Source organism: Micropterus salmoides, unplaced genomic scaffold (genome assembly GCF_014851395.1).
Source record: "Micropterus salmoides isolate LMB-PRFRI ecotype aquatic unplaced genomic scaffold, ASM1485139v1 Ms_hic_scaffold_8, whole genome shotgun sequence".
Classification (NCBI taxonomy): Eukaryota; Metazoa; Chordata; class Actinopteri; order Centrarchiformes; family Centrarchidae; genus Micropterus; species Micropterus salmoides.
Window position 1 is genome coordinate 8,344,491 of NW_024044570.1, and position 20,894 is coordinate 8,365,384.

Sequence of the window (20,894 nt, forward strand, 5' to 3'; positions counted from 1 at the left end):
GTTTGTGTGTGCTCATTATTTAGGTACTGAGATGACCGAATTGTTTAAAGTTCCCCTCCACACATTTTATAAAATATTACAAAAAATACTTTAAATAAGAATTTATCTGATGTGGTTTTTCAACAACAAAAAAGTTCAATAAATGACTTAAAATTCTTTAAATGACATTTGACTCCTTCCAGAAGATGTGAATATGCTAACATAGTGTATTATAGTGTCGAACTCTGCACGTACATCATTCTGCACAGTGAAGGTCAAACATCCAGGAGGAGTAACCATAAGCAAAACACATTTTTTGAGTGGAGGGGAATTTTAAATATCTTCTTGGTATAATCTCAACATTTCATGCTTTGTTAAAATATTGCTGAGATAAAGGAACAGCCTATTCACAAGCTTAATTAGCAGCTGTATTTTGAGGATGAGGGCATCAGATATTATCAAGATCTCTTATTTCATGTGAGACAGAAACCACTTTTGGTCCAAACACTATTACCAAACCCCTGATCCCTGTTTGATAACATGGTGTTATTTTAGAGAGGATAATCAGTGCTTGATTTTACTTCAGATAGAGTTGCATTCTGTAGATAGCGAGAAAAACATACCTTAGATAAAATTTACATGAAGTCTTTTATCATCCCTGTGCAGAAAATTGATGAGGCAAAGCAGTAAGAGGATCTAGTATGAGGAAGATTGTACAGAAATAATGTAGCTGCGTGACTAAATACAGAACAGTACTGCAGATGCAAAATATACAGTATTTAGTTCAAGTTAAGTGAAAACTCAATACACAAAGATGTTTTCAATTCATTACAAATTAAAACCATTAAGTATACTTTTGACTGTTGGAACCAGTGTAGATCTCAGAGATTATGTAGATTTGCATCATAGCAGATGCTGATTTTTACACATACACGCCTACAGAAAGTGTGTTGATGTCTATTGTAAACATTACTACTCGTTTGCCTTATTCAAGGGAGTTAAATGATATTAGTGGTACTTTTATTTTTTTTTACAAGTCTGCTAAAATTAAATCAGACTATGTTTTGAGGAACCCCCTCTCCTCCTCTCCCACACTCTTAACACGCAAGAAAAACAATTTACATTTACCAAGTTACAAACTTCATAAGTAGAAGAACGGACAGACAAACATCAATATTGCCTATATAAAATACTAACCCTAAGAATGATGTGTATAAAATTTTAACAAGGTTGAGAGTAATTATCGGGTAATTAATTTTGGTACTTTTGAGCTTCAACATGGCTGTAAAAATAAACACTGAATTTTTTTTTTATCCTATGTGAAATTACTTGTTTGTAGGACAATATTCACTATTACATACAGAAGCCAGTGGTGGAAAGTAATTAAGTACTTTTACTCAAGTACTGTACTTGTAATTGTGAGGTACTTGTACTTTACTTACTCTACAACTTTTATCTGATCAGCTATAGCTACTAGTTACTTTTCAAATTAACATTTTTAAAAATGTATGATAAGCATATAAAATACATTGTTGAAGATGATCATAATATCAGAGCCTTTTCTCATTTCATCTACCATTAATGATCTCACAGTCCCTCAGATTTAACCCCTAGACTAAACTACCTAACAAGGGACATGGTAGTCTACAAGGTAGATCTATCTACCATTTACTACCTTTATGCTCACAAAAACAAAGGTTATATACAAAAATGATGTACAGTAGATGGGTGAATAAATAATAAGTAATAAGTATTTAAAGTTGTTAAATCTAATTCTACCTCCAGCAGCTACAACAGTAAAATAGTGCATCTACACATCTACTAATAATGTAACAGAGTATTTAATGAGACGTCACAGGGGACATTTTACTGCAGTAAGTACTTTTCCTTTGATACTTCAAGTACATTTACTGATAACAGCCTACTTCAATTCTTTCCTCAAGAAACATTTTGAATGCAGGACTTTTACTTGTAATGGAGTACATTCATATTAATTTATTGGTACTATCGGAATAAATGATCGGAATACCTCTTCCACCGCCTCGAAATGCAATACTTAAAGAACATTATTGCAAAACGGGGAATATAGTGTACATGGAACAAGCAGAAATAGGCCTATACAAAACAGTATACAGGTCAAAGACATAAATAACAATAACATTGCCAAGTGTAGTATATATTGCGTAAGGATATTTATAGGCCTAGAGGTCCACATGTTAACAGTTTCCACAGCCTTTTCGTTGTTGGATTTAGAAATAAAATTTATATAAGTTATGTTTTTTACTTCTGAATTTACATTTATGAACGTGAAATTTTGCCATTAGAATAAATACATTTATTATAAAGTGCTTACTTTCTTTTCATAAAAGCAAAATACCACATCCTGCCACATCAATCCAAAATCTCTATAAATATGGTCATTTTGCTAAGTTTTGCCAGAATTTTCTGGTTTGTAAACAATGCCAAAAAAGGTGCAAAACAATTTCTTGGTTATCTTCACAGAAAGAACAGTTTGTATTTACGTCTCTTTTAAATTTAACCATGTAGTGTAGTGTAGTGTAGTGAGTGTTCCCTCAAGTATTTGTGAGAAAGCATCCAGACTTTTTTTCCAAGTCAATGTCATTTACAAATCAGTTCCACTGTGATATAACATAACAATTTCTTTCTGAAACAAGGCAAGCATAGGACATGGGGACACGTTCCCACCACTACTTAAAATGACTGATTTTGTCCTCATCACTTTTTAAAAGCATTTGTAAAAAATGTTCAGAAAAATATCTTACAACGAGAAATGTTAAATAACAAATGAAAATGCGTTGAGAAAGGTTTAGCCTATTTGCACAATAAGAAAACAAGCAATGCAATTTAAATATAGAAGAAATAAATGTGCATTGTCTAAAAAAAGTAACTTAAGCTAGAAAAAAACTACTGCTTATAAAATGACCCCAAAACATGCATGCACCAGTAACTTTAACAACTTCTTGAGAATGTTTCCTTTTGGCCAAGTTTTCCATTCTCTCCCTGTGAACAAAACAAAGGTGAAGGGAAGACTAAAGCTGCCTGCAGGTGTTTTGACTCAGTAGGGATGATATCAAATGAAAAATGTTGATTTGCAAGAGAAACAAATCTGAAAGCAACTGCAGACACCTAATGCCTAAGAGCCTTATTGTATTGTATTCCATTATGTTTATATTTTTAATTGTCACCTGCCGCCTGAATTGTATCTTTCCATTTACATGAATCAAAACATTTCCACCATAAAATGCAGAAATTGGTGTAGAAATTTCGGCACAATGCAGGAAATGAAGTGTTTAATGCTCAAATATTTACGCATTGAAGATTTCTTCAAAACAGTTTTTTCTAAATGCAGTACATATATATTGTTTAATCTATTCCCAGCCTGGAGAGCGTAAACAATAACATTAAGACGGCCCTTTGGCGCCACCCAGTGGTGAAACACACGAGTTACAGCGCCGGCGCACTTCCGCTCCTCCAGTCAACAAGGAGCTTTCAACCGATGGTTGACAAACGACATCGAGCAGCTTCCGTCTCCTCTGCTTTCTCACCATAATAATAATAATAATAATAACAGATATTCCAGTTTTTCTTTCCCCACAGGAAGGTGACCGTTTACTCGTCGGTATGGCGATGTCAACATTTCAGAAGGTGACCCTTGCGACGTGTCTCGTGCTTTGCGTCGCTCTCCTGCTTCCCAAGCTGCTGTTATCACGGGGGAGGAAGGATGCTGCTGAGCGGCCGGAGGGTGCGTCACCCTTCACTGTTTCTGTATATCCGTTAACATGTCTTCAGATCGATATGCGGTGGCTTTTCACATTGAAGACTATAATTTACTATATTTTAAGATTGTGATATGAGGTGTATTTTGGTATTTAAAGCCGCGTCTTCGTCCTTTCAGTTGCGTTTTCCTCCCTGAAGACGGCGCCAAATACACCGAGACACCTTTTTTGGTTTATTAGCCTGAGATATAAAAAAAAAATAGGCTATAAATAAATATTTATTAGGTACAGCGAGGTAAAACTAACGCACCCTACCTTTACAAAAAAAAATCGAAACACCTGCTAGTATTATCCAAGGAAGGTTAAAGTCAAGGGCAAATGGACTTGGTTGAAGATACTCGAAGAAGTTTCGTCTCTCAGCCATGAGACTTCTTTACTTCTGACTGACTGGTAAGGAAACTCAGGTATTTAACCTCTTAACCTTATTTAACCCTACAGAGGTTAAATACCCGAGTGTCCCAATCAGGAGATAATGCGCTATAATTCAACAACAACACAACAAACTACTACCTAAAAGATAATAGTTTTGAACAACTGAACAACTCTCTAAAACAGTTTCAACAAAAACTGAACATTATAACTTGTACAAAAGGTAAGAGTTATTGCTGCACTGTAGTAGTAGTAGTATAGTAGGCCTATATATTTTGATACATCACCATACAGTGTTTAATTTTTATATTCAAGAAAGTGAGCAGACATAAATTATGTTAGTGCACTTAGTACCCTAAGTAACCATTCAGTAAAATGATCATATTGATAATGCCAAGTAATAGTGAAAAATGCCCATCACAGTTTTGTAAAGATCAAAGTGACACATTGAAACTGCTTGTGTTTTGGCCAACCGAAAGATTTTCAATTTACTATCACACAAGGCAAATAAAAGTAGGAAATCCTTACATTTGAGAAGGTGTAACTATAGTGAATGTTTTGTGTTTTTGTCTGAAACTTTGACCTAAAAGATTTATTGAGTGTAAAATAATTGTTGACTAAATGTCTGTCGATTGACTAATTGTTTTAGCTCTAAATGAGATTGGTGTGTGTCCAGATTGTTTTATAAACTTAACTTCTTCTTCTTTAACCATATCAAATTGCAAGAAGATTCATTTTTCAATAATCCATCTTTTAAAAAGCCTCTTGAGTGTTGATGCATCTTTTCTCCTGTAAGGCCACTTTTGAACTTTAATTTGACTGTTTTAAATTTCTCCAGTGTCATCGCTCCAGTTGATTTAATCATTAGTAGTCATTGTAACAGGATGTTTCTAACATTACATACAACATGGTCAATAGAAGCTGTAGACTTAAATAAGGAAATACAAGAGCCAAATGTTTCTGTTTAAAAAGGGAAATGAGTCTCAATGTCACACACAGGTATGATGCTCAGTAAATAGCATTCATGGTCTTTTTTTGGGTAAAACATGCCTTTGTGTTTACATTTCATTATTTGTCAACCAAGTCAAAAAAAACAAATTATAAAACAAGCACTTGTTACTGCGGGTTTTAACCAAAACCAGTAATTTTAGATATAAAAGTTTGGTGACAACTTGCTGGACATGAATCATACTTCTAGTTCAGATTGTGTTGTACTCTGCTGTTATTTATGTTGTGGATCAATCATATTCCCATACCTCCTACCTCCTCCTCCTCCTTGTCATGTGTCTTCCCCTCCCTGCAGGTTCAGGTCGCCTACCTCCAATGATGCACCGTCAGACGGCCCCGGAAGGTCGAAGTCAGAGGGCCGCAGGCTCTAGCTTCTCCAGAGCACACAACTCTGAGGCTGTAGCCAGGGCCAAGGGAGCAGGAACGGGGGCAGGGACCGGGGGTAAATCCAACCTAGCAGGACAGATCATCCCTGTGTACGGCTTTGGGATCTTACTCTACATCCTCTACATACTTTTTAAGGTGAAACACTGGAGACTCAACGCACAGCTTCTGAATGATAAACTGTATAGACAGAATAGTAGAGCCAGGCTAGCAATATTCCCCCGTTTCCAGTCTTTGTGCTAAGCTAAGCTAACCATCTGACAGTGGTAGATTTAATATTTATCATTCAGTTTTGAGAGTGGTATCGATCTTATTTAACTCTCAGCAAGAGAGCAAATAAGCTTATTTCCCAAATGTCAAACTATTCCTTAAAAATACAATACTGGGTATTGATCTTCAGTACTGTTTTGCTACAGACAGAAATGTGTCTGCAGCACTGACTATCAAAAACTGTCAAGTACCAAAAGCTGGCAATGTTGAATGGTCAGAGTTGTAATCTTGATAAATGTTTCTTTTTCTTGTTCTTGATTAATTATATGATCAGACATTTAATGATTTAAATAAACAAATTCCAATTGTAGAGAATTATTTTTAGCTACTTGTGTTAAAGGCAGGGATTGTATTGGTGCCACTATAAACAAATTTAAAAGGATACCCAGCCCTGATTCAAAGTAAAATCTGGTAAAGTCTTTTAAATTGCAGTATGTAATGAAACCATAAAGAAAAAAATAATGAACAGATTACTTTAATAATACTGTGATACTAGCTGTTTGCAAGTGGTTTGACACTCTGCTGTGGGATTTGTTTCAACAATGTTCTTGTCTCCCTGTTAGATCACATCTAAAGGGAACAGCAAGCCACCGGAGAGCAGGTTTCCTTCGGTACGGTCTGAGAACATGAAGAGAAAGATCAGTGAGTATTTTTTATACAGTCTATGGCATCATTCAACATCAATTATAGCCATTCTTTTAGCATTTAGCAACCTTAAACACTTACTCCATTCTCATTTCTTTAATGAAAAGGCACTTGCACCGAAGCCCTCTGATGCATTTAGCTCTTGTTTATTTAGTGTTTGAATAGACTTATTACATGCACTTACAGTATCTCACAAAAGTGAGCACACCCCTCACATACGACAACACTGAAGAAATGACACTTTGGTTTAGACATTAATGGCTGTGTGATGTGTTATTTTGAGGGGACAGCACTGTTATACAAGCTGTACACTCACTACTTTATATTGTATCATAGTGTAATTTCTTCAGTGTTGTCACATGAAAAGATATAATGAAATATTTACAAACATGTGAGGGGTGTGCTCACTTTTGTGAGATACTGTATTTTCCTAAATTTCTTAGCATACTCTGCTACAGCACAGTGTTGTCACGCTTGGCAAGTTTTGATGTAAAAAAAGTCACATACAGGAGTTATTGGGCAAGTGGAAAAAATGTCAATCACATGAATAAAAACCCATCAATGAACATTTCCTTTAAATTAATAAAAGCTTTTCTCTACCTCTCTGAGTGTCACATCTGCATTAAATCACATCCAGTCTCAGAAATATCTATAGCTGACGTTCATCTAGTGCATTAACGTAATGAGAAATAGATTAATGTTAGTTATTTTCTGGCATATTGATTCCCATAAAGCACCGTACAGTAAGATGAACTGCAAGCCACCCAGTCTGTGAAAACAAGAACTGTACATTTCCCAAATGATTGTAACCGCCTATGCTTTTGTGCGGTGGTCGATTTTTGTCTACTCTGAGCTCAGATTGTGTTTAAACTTTCTTTCTTTTCCCTTTTTCTCTCCAGCTGACTTTGAGTTGGCTCAGCTGCAGGAGAAACTGAGGGAAACGGAGTTGGTGATGGAGAATATAGTTTCCAACGCCCACCACAGTCCTGACAGGTGGGTGTGTGCCTTTTCCTGACAGGAATGACTTGTTTGGTTGAACTTATTTGTTTATTTGTTAAATTTAATTACGTGTGCAATCATCATCAACAAACATGACACTCCCTTGAAGTAAAATATTAATGCAGAGATCATTTCCTTTCGTCATGTTGTTCTGCAATTTGTTCTCTCCCTTTTCTATAATGATGATTACTGAATGTGGGTTGTTTTAACACTTGCACGTGTTATCTTCAATGACTGGGTTGCGTTTTCTACAATCTTATTAGTTAAGCATTTAAAAAGTGTACTACTTGTTTGGTAGGCTGTAATTAGGATGTTTGAAAGTATTTATTCTTTTGAGAGTTTTATAATCATCTTTAATTAATCATAACGTTAATCTGTTCTACGTAATGTTACGTAAAAAAATGAAGCATCTTGTTTGTTCTGACAGAGTCCTAAATTCAATCAAATGATCAGTATATTAGTATAGCAAAGAAATGTACGGCTGATTAGGGTTAAATGTAAATGTAAGGAAGAATAAGGGAAACAGTTAGATCGGTCTGACTCACAACATTAGTTATTAGACACTAAAATGCTCCACGGTTCAGGAATAGCAGATGTGCTGGATAGTTTAGTTTTCTGTGTGTGCTGCAGGGTGAAGGGGGTGACGGCGGATCAGGAGGAGAGCCTCCTGCTGCAGCTGACGGAAATAACTCGTGTGATGCAGGAGGGCCAGCTGGTGGACAACGTGGCTGCAGAGAAGAAGACCCAGGATGACTGGGAAGGTACATGTATGTTCACAGTGGTAAATTTATAATGTAACATGAAATAAGAATTAGATTTTACCCACAGAAACAACACAATTTATTTTAAAATACTGTTATATCACCACTTTAGAGGATCACGAGAGACTTTGCATGTTTTAGTCCCTTTTAGAATAGTGTTTCCTTTCATATTATTACAGTATGAAACATAACTTTAAACAACCGGTAATGTTTTGTGTGGTAATGTAGTTGTGAGCAGAAACCTTCTTTTTTTTTGCACTTTAATGAACCAAAAAACAAATGGCGCCTGTGGTTAATTCCACTATCTAATGGTAACGTTTTTGATGCTCAAAGAACAAAATTCACATTATTATTATTATCATGGTTTTGTCTTTTGGGTTTGATTTTTCAGTGCAATGCTTTTCTGCAGCAAACACTCAAATATTCAATCTCCATGCTGTTTGAAAGCATTTCAACTAGGAAGAGATCTCAAAGTTTCCATGCAATAAAATAATGTAACTTTCTACAAAAATTTAAAGCAAAATGCTGCTCTTTGTAATGGTTAACTTTCTGACTTTTTTAACAAATAACACTTGCTTGAAATGATGATGATGGCACTGGCAAATGACAAGGTAATTCAAAATGTAAACAATCTTTTTTTCTTATATATATACTATAAAAATATTTTAAAAAGTGGTAGATAAAGAGAATAATGTGAAGCAAAATTTAAAATCATGCACCAAACCTCTCTAAACTAAAAAACAAACAAACAAACACTATTACTAAGCATGTACTAAGTGATTCATTTTGATTCTGAATTTGCATGAACCAGTGGCTACTGGATGGCAGGAAACCAGCTTAAAATACTAGTAAATTAATAGTACACATGATTTAATTAGTGGGCCAAAAACAAATTTCAGTTCCGCAGTAATACTGGAAAATTTAAGTGCACAAAACCATAGTCTGATTTTCTGTTTCTGGTTATGTTCAGATTTAAAATGTTGTTTTTGGTATTATAAGTTCTTGTGTCAGGACTCCAAACATGGTATTAGTACAACTGGGCAAATATTGATTACACTGTGCTCAGTTGCTAGATTAAATCAGGCAATGGATTTTTGATATACACTTCCAGCATAGCAAAGTTGGTTGATCAAGGAAATGCTGATCTATTAACGACTTGTTAAATTCTGTCTGCAGATTATCCTGACGAGCCTCAGCAGTACTGGGAACATTCCCGCTGCTGTTGTCAGCACAGTCAGGAGCACCACAGTCCACAGACCGAGACACAGGCTGAGAGGACACAAGCTGATGGCACCGACCTGCAAAACAATCCTGACAATGTTACAGGTGGAGGAGAGGCTGAGGAAGCAGAGGCTCTGAATGAAGACGAAGTGAGAGAATCGGACGTTACAGCAGTAAGTGAAGAGGATGTGAGGCCAGAGGGTGATTTAGGCGCAAGTGAGAGGGTGGACGTGCATGAACACAAGGAGGGAGGGGGTAAGATCGATCTGGGTGTACCAGAGGAGGAGCTGGCTGGAGTCCTGAAGGAGCTGGAGCTCACACTGAAGATGACGTCCACGATGGAGCAGGAGAAGATGGAGGACCTCACCAGGTCGACGGAGACAGAAACACCCTGCAGCGCGGTCAGACGGAGGAACAAGAGGAGGAGAGCAAAGAAAGCCTCACACTGATTTCTAACATGACTGCATATAAACTCAAACCTAATGTTTGTGAGAACAGCTTCTTTTTAAATTTCCATCAGGTGGGCAGAAGCACGATTGTTGGTGAATGCATGAAAATGTGTTGCCGGCTTTGTTTACCTTTACTTGAAGTGAATAAGTGATAAAATGTGTGTTCGGGGCACAGTTTTATATCACTAACATCAGCTTTATCCATTGGCTGATAAACACGTATAGTTTACGTACGTATAGGGAAAATATATATAGTTCATGGTCTCAAAATTTAACAGAAGAAAAACAAGGGTCTCATTTAGAAAATGGTCACAAGCTATGATGATTATTAATGCTGCTTAACGCATAAATTCAGTATGTTTTAACTTAAACTTAAGCTAACATCGTGATGCTTCCAGGACTCCTCTAGGTCAAGATTTGATTAAATAAGTGTGCTCAAATGTTTGACACCCTGTCTGTGAACAAACCCACTATTTAATTCTGTTGAGTAATTCACATTTTGTGTCATGACCTTTTATCAACCCAATTTCAGGTAAAATTAATTTGTGTTATATGCTTGAATTAAAGATGGTTTTAAAATATGTAAATGAAAAGCAAAAAGCAGAAATTAGTTATTTCAGCTTAGATGAGGACAAAGGAAAAGAGAAATGATTTCACTTCACTGTAATTTACTGGGGTGGTTGTGCCTTTTCTCATCTTTGTCAGAATGTGCCGAACTAACAAAACACTAATCAAAGTACAATCATGTTAAACTTCCTGCAGTCTTAAGTCCTAGATGAACATTTTTGCAGACAATAATCTGAATTCCATTTAACACCCGTAAGTGTAAAGAGATCCAACAAATGTCCTGTACTAATTTAAAGAAACGGGGACCTTTCAACATAAAAACTTCCCCAATCTTATCAGTGTTGGTGGAGATTTTATGGCAGTAACATTTAAAGCTTTTAACAAACCTGCTCTTTTGTGCATCTAATTATTTTTCTTTTATAAATTGAATTTGTTTGTTCACTTTTTGGAAACGCACCTGGAATGCATATCAGTAATTAAAATACTGTGAATACCTTAAATAAAACATTTGAGTTTTACTTATTCCTCTTCAAGGCCTTTCAGTTTCATTTATTTTCCTCTGAATTGTCACAAAATCATAACTGAGGCTCAGACTCCTCAGACTACCTAGTTTGTTGCCTGCAATGTTGCTCATGTAGATATTGAATTTTTTTTTTTTTTTTACTGTAGCCAAGTCAGCTAAATGTGTATTAAATAGACAACTACTGTCATTAAGAGCAGCAGCAAAATTCAAAAAAAGAGTTTATTCCTTGTATAATGGTACACTTTACTCATACAAAAGCAACATCACATTGGTTGATGTCAGCAGAGAATATTTTGAATTTAACAGTTTAGCAAGTGGCACATAACAAGAACTTTCCCCTCTAAGAGTTAGTACTCTGGTGAGTTGCAGTGTCAGGTTGGTTTGAGCCCAGCCCCTTTGATAACAGGAAGTAAATTGACAGGACTGCCTCAGTGCTCCATTGGCTCATCAGATGCCGGTCCAGCAGCGGGTTCATCTGCCGGCTGGGCAACCTGAGACACAAACAGGAGACTGGTTTAGCACACAAACTTCAGGGTCTGTCCAACATTGAAATTAATGTTCAACAATACAAAATATCTAAAATAGAAAATCTGAGTTGTTTAGTAGATGCATCTCTAAATTTCACATTCATATTAACACTATGCAACTGGTTAATTACCGTGGTGATGACTGAAGTGAGAGCTGGAATTAAATCTTACTAGGTGCGAACTGTGTAATGTGGCCAAATGCAAAATAACCAACTGTGTTCAGAAGATAAGAGTTCTAGTTTGGACTAATCACATCAATCACACTGTGCAGCACAACAACAACAAAAAAATTAATAATGCATTCCTCAAATTAAACCCAGCAAGTCCAAACTGGACTTCATAAAATCCTTGCACCGGTAGCAGTACCTTTCTCTGTGGCCTCTCCTCCAGTCCCTCCAGGAACGGGGCGACATCATCATCGTCATAAATGACAAACTCCATGTCCTTCCCCACAATGCCAATAGAAACATTCTGAAAGAATGAGAAATATACCTAAGAAATGACCAGTATACCATTATATTTAAAAGATTTATGTTGCTGTTGTTCAGTGAGAAACGTGAGCTCCAGCTAGCATATTGGAGATCTATGAGATATTCTGGTTTTGAACTGCCCGTGGGAGGAATGTACATGTAAAAATCTGTACATTCTTGATTAAAAGTCATGTGAAATCTCTTTTATCTTTCGTCTCCTCAATTCGGGTGTTTCCAAAACGTCTCTGGTGAATCTCGCGGACTCGACTCGCAAGCATCGGTATGCACAGATTTGATTGGCTGAGCAGCGTCACATGAGACGATTGGAGCACATGCGATTGGTCTGTGAGTTTCCTGGTCCTCTAAACCAGTACAGTAAATGCTAGAAAAGCTGCGCGGCTTAAAATAGAAACGCTCCGTCACGAGGTAGTAAGTCTCAATAATAAATGGGCTGTAGGTCGGCGGTCCGGAGAGCGCGGCGGCTGGGTCCAGATCCGGACCGCGGTCCGCCTATAGTGACCTCTGTTCTAGTTGTTCGAGTGACATGCATCCTCTGACATACAGAGTAATTGTATGTCGTTTTGGATAAATGAGTAAAATGTAATATAAATGTAAAGATTTAGATCCTCAATCCCACCTAGGGTTGGGCTTTGATAATGTTTTACTGAGTCTTGTACAATTACTTAGAATGCATTTAGGTTTGCTTTCATCTATTGCAATGAAATTATCAATAACATTGAAGGAGCAAAAACTAATTTTACAAGAAAAATCACAAAATTGCCATTTGGCCATATTTTGATAGGAGGGGGTTGAGATTTTTGTTTTTTATCCTACAACCCTAGGATAATGCTCTGGCTTAAGTAACATACTTCTGTCTTGGTGGACAGACTAAGGTTTCATCACAGGCAGGTCAAGTGCAAGTCTCATTTAAGACACATATGAAGACAAATACAATTGCTTTTGTGCACTAGGATTTGTGTAGCAGACTGTCATGTCAGACAAGAGTGGAGAGTTTGTGTACCTTGGTAGTAAGATCCTGCTCAGCGGGGAGGGTTTCTCTGAGAGCACGGAGGCCATGTTGGACCAATCGTTCAGATTACCTGAGAACAAAACAATACTTTCTTAATGTAAGCATTTCCATTTGTCAGTCAGCAATAGGTGCCTGTCCATGTTTGAGCTATAGGTTTGCTAAATGAGATCTCTAAGAATACTGATGAGGTGATGGCTAAAATATTTAAATATAATGACACTGTAATTAGGACATGTAAAATCCAAACAAAAAGTTAAAACCTGACCTGTAAAGATACAAAAACATTTATGTTCAGTTACAAAATGTGCCACTGTGAAGCTCTTAGTTCAAACTGCTTTCTTTGAAATATGAATGGACAAGGCTAGTGATAGAAATTTCAGTCATTCTTACAGTCATGAAACTTGTCCATGCATCTCTCCAGGTAGGTTCGTGCAGACTGAGAGCGTGCTCCGATGGACATGGCTTTGCAGTCAAAGTAGTTGGCTGATGGGCAGGTCTGGAAGATGTGAGGTCCCATGTCCTGGATGCCGCAAAAAAAAAAAAAAAACAGAGTTGAGTTATGTTCAAATTATAAATTCCAACTTATAAAAAGGCATTTATTCTTGCAGAGGAGAACAAGAACTTAAGCAGCTTTGATACTATAGACAAATACAAGTGTTAATATTTGCGTGAGAAAACTTACATCATAGCCAGCAATTAGAAGTCCAACACCATAGGGCCTCCTTCCATACCTCTGTGTTGGGATTTGGGTTTCTGAAGGTTCAGTTCAAGATTTTTGCTGCCATTCAAAATTATTTTACTTCATAGAGTTACAGTTACACTTATTACACAACAGGCTAGTAACCACTGATAAAACACATGTATCTATAAATAAAATATAGCACCACATTTTTACTACAGTGCTTCAAAATAATAGTGAGGATACTGCTGCCAATAAGAGAGACGAGACGTGACGCAGGTAGGGGCCTGTCGAAGACAAATCTTGAGTCCAAGCACTCCTGACGCATGAAATTACTGTGGGAGAGAGGGTGTTTGTATAATTTAAGTCCAATTACATTTGTTGATTCACATGTTCATTTGGAAAGCTTTATTCAGACCACCAAAGTAGCTGTGACCTACCAGAGCAGTCTAGCATCAGCAGTCAGTCCAGCGATGGAGATGCCGATGTGGTTGTCGACATGGAGGATCTTCTTCTGGTGGGCAGCCAGTTCAGACTGGGCTCTCTGCAGAAACACGAAAACATGACAACAATCATGCATGATTAAATACTTGTCCTTTGTCACTAATGAACTGCTCCATGCTTTGTTGTGCGATACAATATATGTAAATGTTCCATTAAATAATTACCTTTAGTGCAACCAGGACTGCATGAGTTTTGGATTTGAGTCCTACAGTTGCAGAACCCTGCTTCACCGCCTCCATGGCATACTCGATTTGATGAATACGGCCCTGGAACAATAATTATTATTATTATAGATATTTTGCTACAGCAAGTCAGTGACGCAGACATTCATTTTCTTCAAGTCAGAGAAAGACAGAAGTTAAAGCAAACAACGACTTACCTGTGGGCTCCATACCGTCACATCGTTGTCGTACTGATTGCGGAACTAAAGACAAAAACAAGCCATCATTTGAAAGTGACATTAAAAAAAGTATTCTTATATATATCACACAAGAGCTGAGCTTACATAGTTGTCTTGCATTATCAGCGGTATTCCTCAGCTACAGACTACTTCTCACAGACTCTGAGCTCCGACTACACAAAGCTCTGAGCCTGCTAACACTGACAGCCAAGACTTTTCTAGACTCAGGTTTTAAATTACTGCAACGACTGAATAATTGATCAACCCTGCTTTGTGCACTGCCACTTAAGTTACCAAAGAGAATTATGCAACCGAGCTCAAGCATCATACTAGCCAATGTTGTTGATAGTGATGTTCAGCGCTGGGTAACGTTTCCAATTTGACTTAACTTGGTCCCGCAGAAAGCTAGCTAACATTAATTGGACACATCAAGACGGTACAAACATTTGATGAATCGTTACAGTGACCAGTGATTGGAGGTATAACGTTTTGGCTTCAGAATAGAAGTTATCAGCCTGAAGCCAAAGCCCGGTGAGCTGAGGGAAAACGAAAGTAAAAGACATGATACTCCAATTTAATGCTAGCTCAGCCTATGCTGGCTAACGCCTGCTAGCTAAGTTGCGGCAGCCTGCAAACTATCTAAAAAGTAAACTAATTAGCAACGCTATTATGACACTTTAAACTTGGTTAATTGTAAAGATTATTTCATGTGTTATAGTCCCGACAAGTATTAGCCGTGAACAGTTTCTTTGGACTCACGTCATTTAGCTGACATCCACGCAGCTAACGTTAGCAGTTACTGAAGGTGTTTTGCTTACTCACAGTGCAGTCAAAAGTTAGCTAGCTAATGTTAGCTTCGTGCGAGCAAATTCACCCCGGTTTCTAGGTTTCCTAATAAATTATACAACACGAACACACTGTGCGTTGTATTTACTGTGTAGATATATTATATAATGTTAAATAGAACCATGTCTGTCAAATTTCATTCAGACTTACCATGTCTGCCTTTCAAAGTCTCTTATTTCCTCCGCCGCTTGTACTGTGATCCTAACTTGATTTATTTTCCTGGACGCGACGTCAGGGAAAACAGCGGAGCCCCGATTTCAAATCAGTAATCGATTGAGTGACATTGTGGTTGGCTAAACGAGCTGGTTGTTAGTTAGTTGGTTGGTTAGTCGTTATTTAATTTTATGAATTTAAAAAGCTGAATAATCAAAACGAGTACATTTATCAATAAAGTAGAACGCAATTCTACATTTTTTAAAATGTATTTTCACTTCAGATCAAAGATACGATCATCAAGACAGCAATGATTTAGGCTATATGTATATATATATTTTTTACACCGTGTGCACTTCGTCAAAAACGAACGTGCTGTTTAAAGTAATTTTCTCGCTCAATCTGTTCATTCTTGCTTCTTTTTCCGTCCTGCACGGACCGTATGGGCGCAGTGTTTGTGTATGAACACTAGGCGTCAGCAACAAATTAGAAGAAGACACCGTTGCATCGTTTGGTTGTGGACATTGAGGATGAACACACATTTCTGTTGCAAAAGCGCATACAAAGTGGCAGAAGATGAAAGTGGTGGATAAAGTATTCAGATCCTTTACTGAAGTAAGAGTACTAATACCACACTGTGAAAGTTCTGCTTTGAAAAGGTTACTTAAGTAAAAGTGTATAAAGAGAAAAGTATTAAAAGTAAAAGTTCTCAATGCAGAAAAATGTCCTCTGTAACTGTTTTACTATTAGGCCTTCATATTATATCATGAGATTATTAATCCTCATGCACTCATGTAAAAGCAGGATTTTATTGCTGTAGCTGTTGAGGTGGAGTTCATTTTAAACTGTTTTATGTCAAACTAATAATTATTTTCATTGTGAATTCATCTGCTGATTAGTTTCCCCATTAATCAATTGACTGTTTTGAAATGCTGTCACAATTACCCAGAGCCCAAAGTGACACCTTCATAATGCTTGTTTTGTCCAACCAACAGTCCAAACCCGAATATTATTAACACTACATTCGAATTATTAAAATAATCAATTTGTGAAGCTGGATCCATGAAATGTTTCTGCATGAAAAATTAGTTAAATGATGAAAATAGTTGCCAATTAATCTTATGTCTATGGACTAATTGCTTCAGCTTTACTGGTATAAACGGTTGGGTAGTTTAATTTATAACAAAACATTATATTTTTTAAACTTACATTGAAATGATGCAGGTCCATACCCAAGTTTAGTTCAGTCCAACTTATACAGCAATACAGTGAACTTGGGGTCATTACGCATACTAGAAAACTTCAATGCGCCAGTTGGAGGTTAACCCACTGGTGTATAAGTTAAAATAGGCAGCAATAAATTGACCTCTATTGGATCATTCCAATTGACATTTTGTACTTGGGTGTGGTTTGTCAAAGAAACTAAATAATTCAGCAATTCAAGATAGATAAATAAATAAACAAACAGTACAAGCCATCAAGCAGTCAAGATAACATAACAAGGAGCAGTTGTCTGCCTCTCTAAAAGTAAATGCCACCCATTTTAATAATTCACATATGTTATTTCTGTGCCACAGAGCACTTCAGTCAATACTTTTCATCCATTGAGCTTTTCTAAAAGCTAGAAACTGGAGACGTAACACATGACCTTTAAACTGGAGTGCAAGATCTGGCTCTTCTCACATAGACAACGAACTGGACTATGTTGAGGTCTTTAACTAAAACTAAAGGCTTAAAAATAAGTTTATATACAGTGAGATGTGCTGTAATATTTATGTCACTTTGGTGTGACTTGACCTCGTTTAATTAAGTTAGAAGCTTATCTGTTATCAATGATGCAGCCGCTGATGTCACTAGAATCACAGATGCAAGTAGTTGCTCCTTGATTTCTGTCTTTGGGAAAGTGCCACCAAGTTTAGAGAAACTGACTGAACTTTCAACACTGAAATTCAATTAAAAGAAAGGCAATTTTCTTAAAATGAAAGAATTCCCCTTTCTATTAAACAGTTCAGGCGGATCTTCTTTTTACTGGCTCCACCCATATTACTGAATCTATACATTTGAATAATGCCTTAAAAGTGAGTTGTCTTGAATGTTTCCTTGATTTGTTTGTCTTCTATTCACCTCACTTCACCTCCTGCCCATTTGAACGCTATGGCGTTTGGAGCCTTCAGCCGCTCTGTCTCTTGCCTCTGGAACTCCTTTCCACCAGACATCCATAACATTGACTTGCTTTTCATTTTCCAAAACTCACCTAAAACACATCCTTTTAAACTGGCATATCCAATGTGATCTGTTCAACTGTTCATCTGGTCACAGCAATCTTTTGTAATTAACTATGTAGCCTTACTGATTTTATACACTGTACTTTAGTTTTTGTTCATTTCATTGATTTGTTGCTGCACTGTTATTTTATTCTGTCTTGTAAGGTGACCTTGAGTGTTTTGAACAGTGCCTATAAATAAAATGTATAACAATAAAAATAATAATAATAATTATAATAATTATTTTCTTTTTTCATTTTACTTTATGACTATTAAAACATTTCAAAAAGGGTGTAGATCCAAAAAACTTCTACAGGTGCTGGATGAAAAAGCAAACTAAAGGCAAGAATCAAACAAAAGATCCGCACACTGTACTCATAGCTCCCATCAATTTTAATTTAGAAACATTTCGATATATCAGAGATGAATTAAAGATAACAATTAAATATCTTACAACAATATTTTAGTGATAACATGTAATGAGGCTACTATACAGGACATCGCTACTGAATACCATCTAAACATGAATTCATTGTTTGTATTGGACTTTGGACTTTGTATTAGTTTATGCTGAATCTACGGATTAAGATATACTGAATGAATGTTAATATAGGATAACTTTTCACTTTTTGGTTTCATCGTTGTCTTGTTTTTGTTTTTGTCTTGAAGGGGATATTAAATGAATGTGGAAAAGCTCTACAGGCGGATAGATGCTGACAGGTGAGTTGTGGGTTTTCTTCTTAACACATGCATGCGTACTGTAGGTTCTCTATGGTTCAACTAAGTGTAGGCTATCCTGCTTTTCAAATTTGGAATAAAGCTTTTTTTATTTCTCAAGGGATTCTGTCAGTTTTCTTGGCTTGTCTCCAGTCAGAGAAATGCCCACTGATAGCCTCATCCTCTCTTATGTCCAGCTCTGTGTCTGGTTTAAAGCTTTGCCTTTTTTCTCTGTTAATGATATCTGATGTACCCTTGATCCAGGAGGAGGGAGGGGATATGAATTAGTAGGGCTGTGCTGACGAGCTCTCCTCCTCTGCCAAGACAGCGGCAGCACCGTGGCCATTACATCAGCGCGCCAACCTCCTCCTTTGTGATTGAGATTGTAGGAGCCGTGCTGCGCTCAGCATGTTTTTTTCCTGGGGGCCTCATTTAACTCTGCCAAACGGCCCCCCATTTAATTTTTCAAATGGAGAGCAGCCTGAGTCACTGTGTAATGGGTCCAAGCCATGCTGTGGACTCTGCGCTTGCACGTGGTGGCGGGGGAGAGGCAGACGGAGGTGTTTTAAGGAGTAGAAGAGTGTGAGTGCGCCCATTCCTCTCCCCATTCATGGTTTTCAGTTTGTGTTAATCACACGGCCGTTTTGACAATAACACTCTTATCTCTGCTTGAGATTTAATTCCTTTACATTTCTTTGGATAATATAAATTTTTTTATGTGATGGCCTCAGCATGGATTCTTCAGATTTTTCTTACTTTGTTGTGACTTTACCTGAGCTACATGCAGCTACTTCTTCATGAATGAACAGTGTACACCTGAACATATTTTTACTTAAAATATAATAAATTTTGCACCCTGAGTGACTCAATATTCCCTTGTTGCTTAAAATAGGTCAGCAATGTGTTTCAGCATGGAAAATGACTGGACTAATGGGCGGGAAAGGTGGCAGCTCTGCCAAGGTTGCATTAAGCTGGCAGCTTTCCTTTAACAAGGCGGGGTCAGAGGTCACCAGCCGCACAGCAAACGGAGGAAAGCCATCTTAGCCCCTCCCCTCTATCAGTCTGAATACCCTATGTCATCATTGACGTTAACATTTCCTATAGCAAATGCCAGAGCATACGTGTGAGAAAAGAGGTGAGATGGGAGTCTTGCAGATATTTAGTTTGCTGCCGTCAGTTTCCTGGTGTTGACGAAAGCACTTATGCAGCATTTCAGTGGGAAATGGCTGAAGAGGTTTTTTTCTGGCAAAAAAGAAATGCAATACATTATGTGGCACCTAATAATATCAGCCGCTAGATAGATAGTCTCTTTGCTTGGTCTGTGAACCTAAGAATAGACAGCTTATAAATAACAGACCACACATAAAAATCAAAGTATATACTTTATCTGGTGAAATACGACAAAACTTTTCATTTTAAATCACCTGATGCCTGCAAGCATTACGTACATGCATATACTGGATTTTGAGTCATTCAACTAACCGTAATCAATTTGCTGTGAAAAGTGATTGAGTAATTCTCCTCATTGTAAGAAGGAAACGCAGTCTTGGAAGAAGTTTATTTCAGTCATTATGTTAACAGTGATTACAATTTTCCTATCCATCATTTTCATTGTTTTAATGCCAGGAAATGCACCCACACTAGTGCTGGAGATACATCATTTTAATCTTCTAATTGCCTCTGACCACAGTTCAGAGAATATACATTTTAAAACGTATTTAGGAGATTACACAGGTGTTAGAGACGTTACAGTTTTGATTATAACGACACCATGATAAAACTTTTTCTAAAAACACATTCACATAAGCTATACAGAGGTCATTGTGAAAGAACATGGTTTTCTCTTCATTCATTTAGTTAATTTTGTCATCCATTTCTATTCATTAATACACATTTTCAGAGATTAAGTTAGCACTTGTGAAACACAAGTCAAAAGTTTGATGAACAATACATTCTGCAGGCTACTCTTGCAGTTCGCTTCTGAGATGCCTTAGAAGAGAACATCCGCTGATTGCAAAATCAGGGCTTTCTCCAAGTACCGAGGGGGTTTATCTCTTCAAGATTCCATTCAGACTTTGCTGGTTATTGGAGTAACAGTACTTTGTATAAAAGAACTCTAGCTACAAAATTCAGTGAGCTATAGTTGCTAAAGCAAAATGTGTTACAACCATACCCGGTCTCCCCTACTATATGACAAAATAACGAGAAGAGTTGCTTCCATCCCTGTTAGTTATGTGAAATCACAAATGTTTCTCTTCATCATTTTGGACAGCAGGAAAATACAGTAATGTAAAGATGTTTGACTTTTGATGATAGCGCAGCTTGAAACGAT

At 37.0% G+C, this 20,894-nt stretch overlaps 2 protein-coding genes across 2 annotated transcripts; one reads left to right on the forward strand and one right to left on the reverse strand.

Annotated features, from left to right (window-relative positions):
- Positions 1-3,465: 3,465 nt before the first annotated feature.
- On the forward strand, positions 3,466-10,894 carry ric3b (RIC3 acetylcholine receptor chaperone b). Its single transcript, XM_038706697.1, has 6 exons — positions 3,466-3,742; positions 5,449-5,675; positions 6,371-6,449; positions 7,352-7,445; positions 8,082-8,212; positions 9,389-10,894. Exons 1-6 carry the CDS (start codon positions 3,622-3,624, stop codon positions 9,880-9,882), a joined length of 1,146 nt encoding a protein of 381 aa, XP_038562625.1. The 5' UTR covers positions 3,466-3,621; the 3' UTR covers positions 9,883-10,894.
- A 279-nt stretch (positions 10,895-11,173) lies between these two features.
- Positions 11,174-15,688, reverse strand: psma1 (proteasome 20S subunit alpha 1). Its single transcript, XM_038706698.1, is given in 11 exon segments — positions 11,174-11,463; positions 11,866-11,970; positions 12,991-13,055; positions 13,058-13,069; positions 13,390-13,519; positions 13,682-13,752; positions 13,925-14,013; positions 14,119-14,222; positions 14,347-14,448; positions 14,562-14,606; positions 15,579-15,688. Coding segments are annotated over 11 exon segments (789 nt in total). The 5' UTR covers positions 15,582-15,688; the 3' UTR covers positions 11,174-11,400.
- Positions 15,689-20,894: the final 5,206 nt, after the last annotated feature.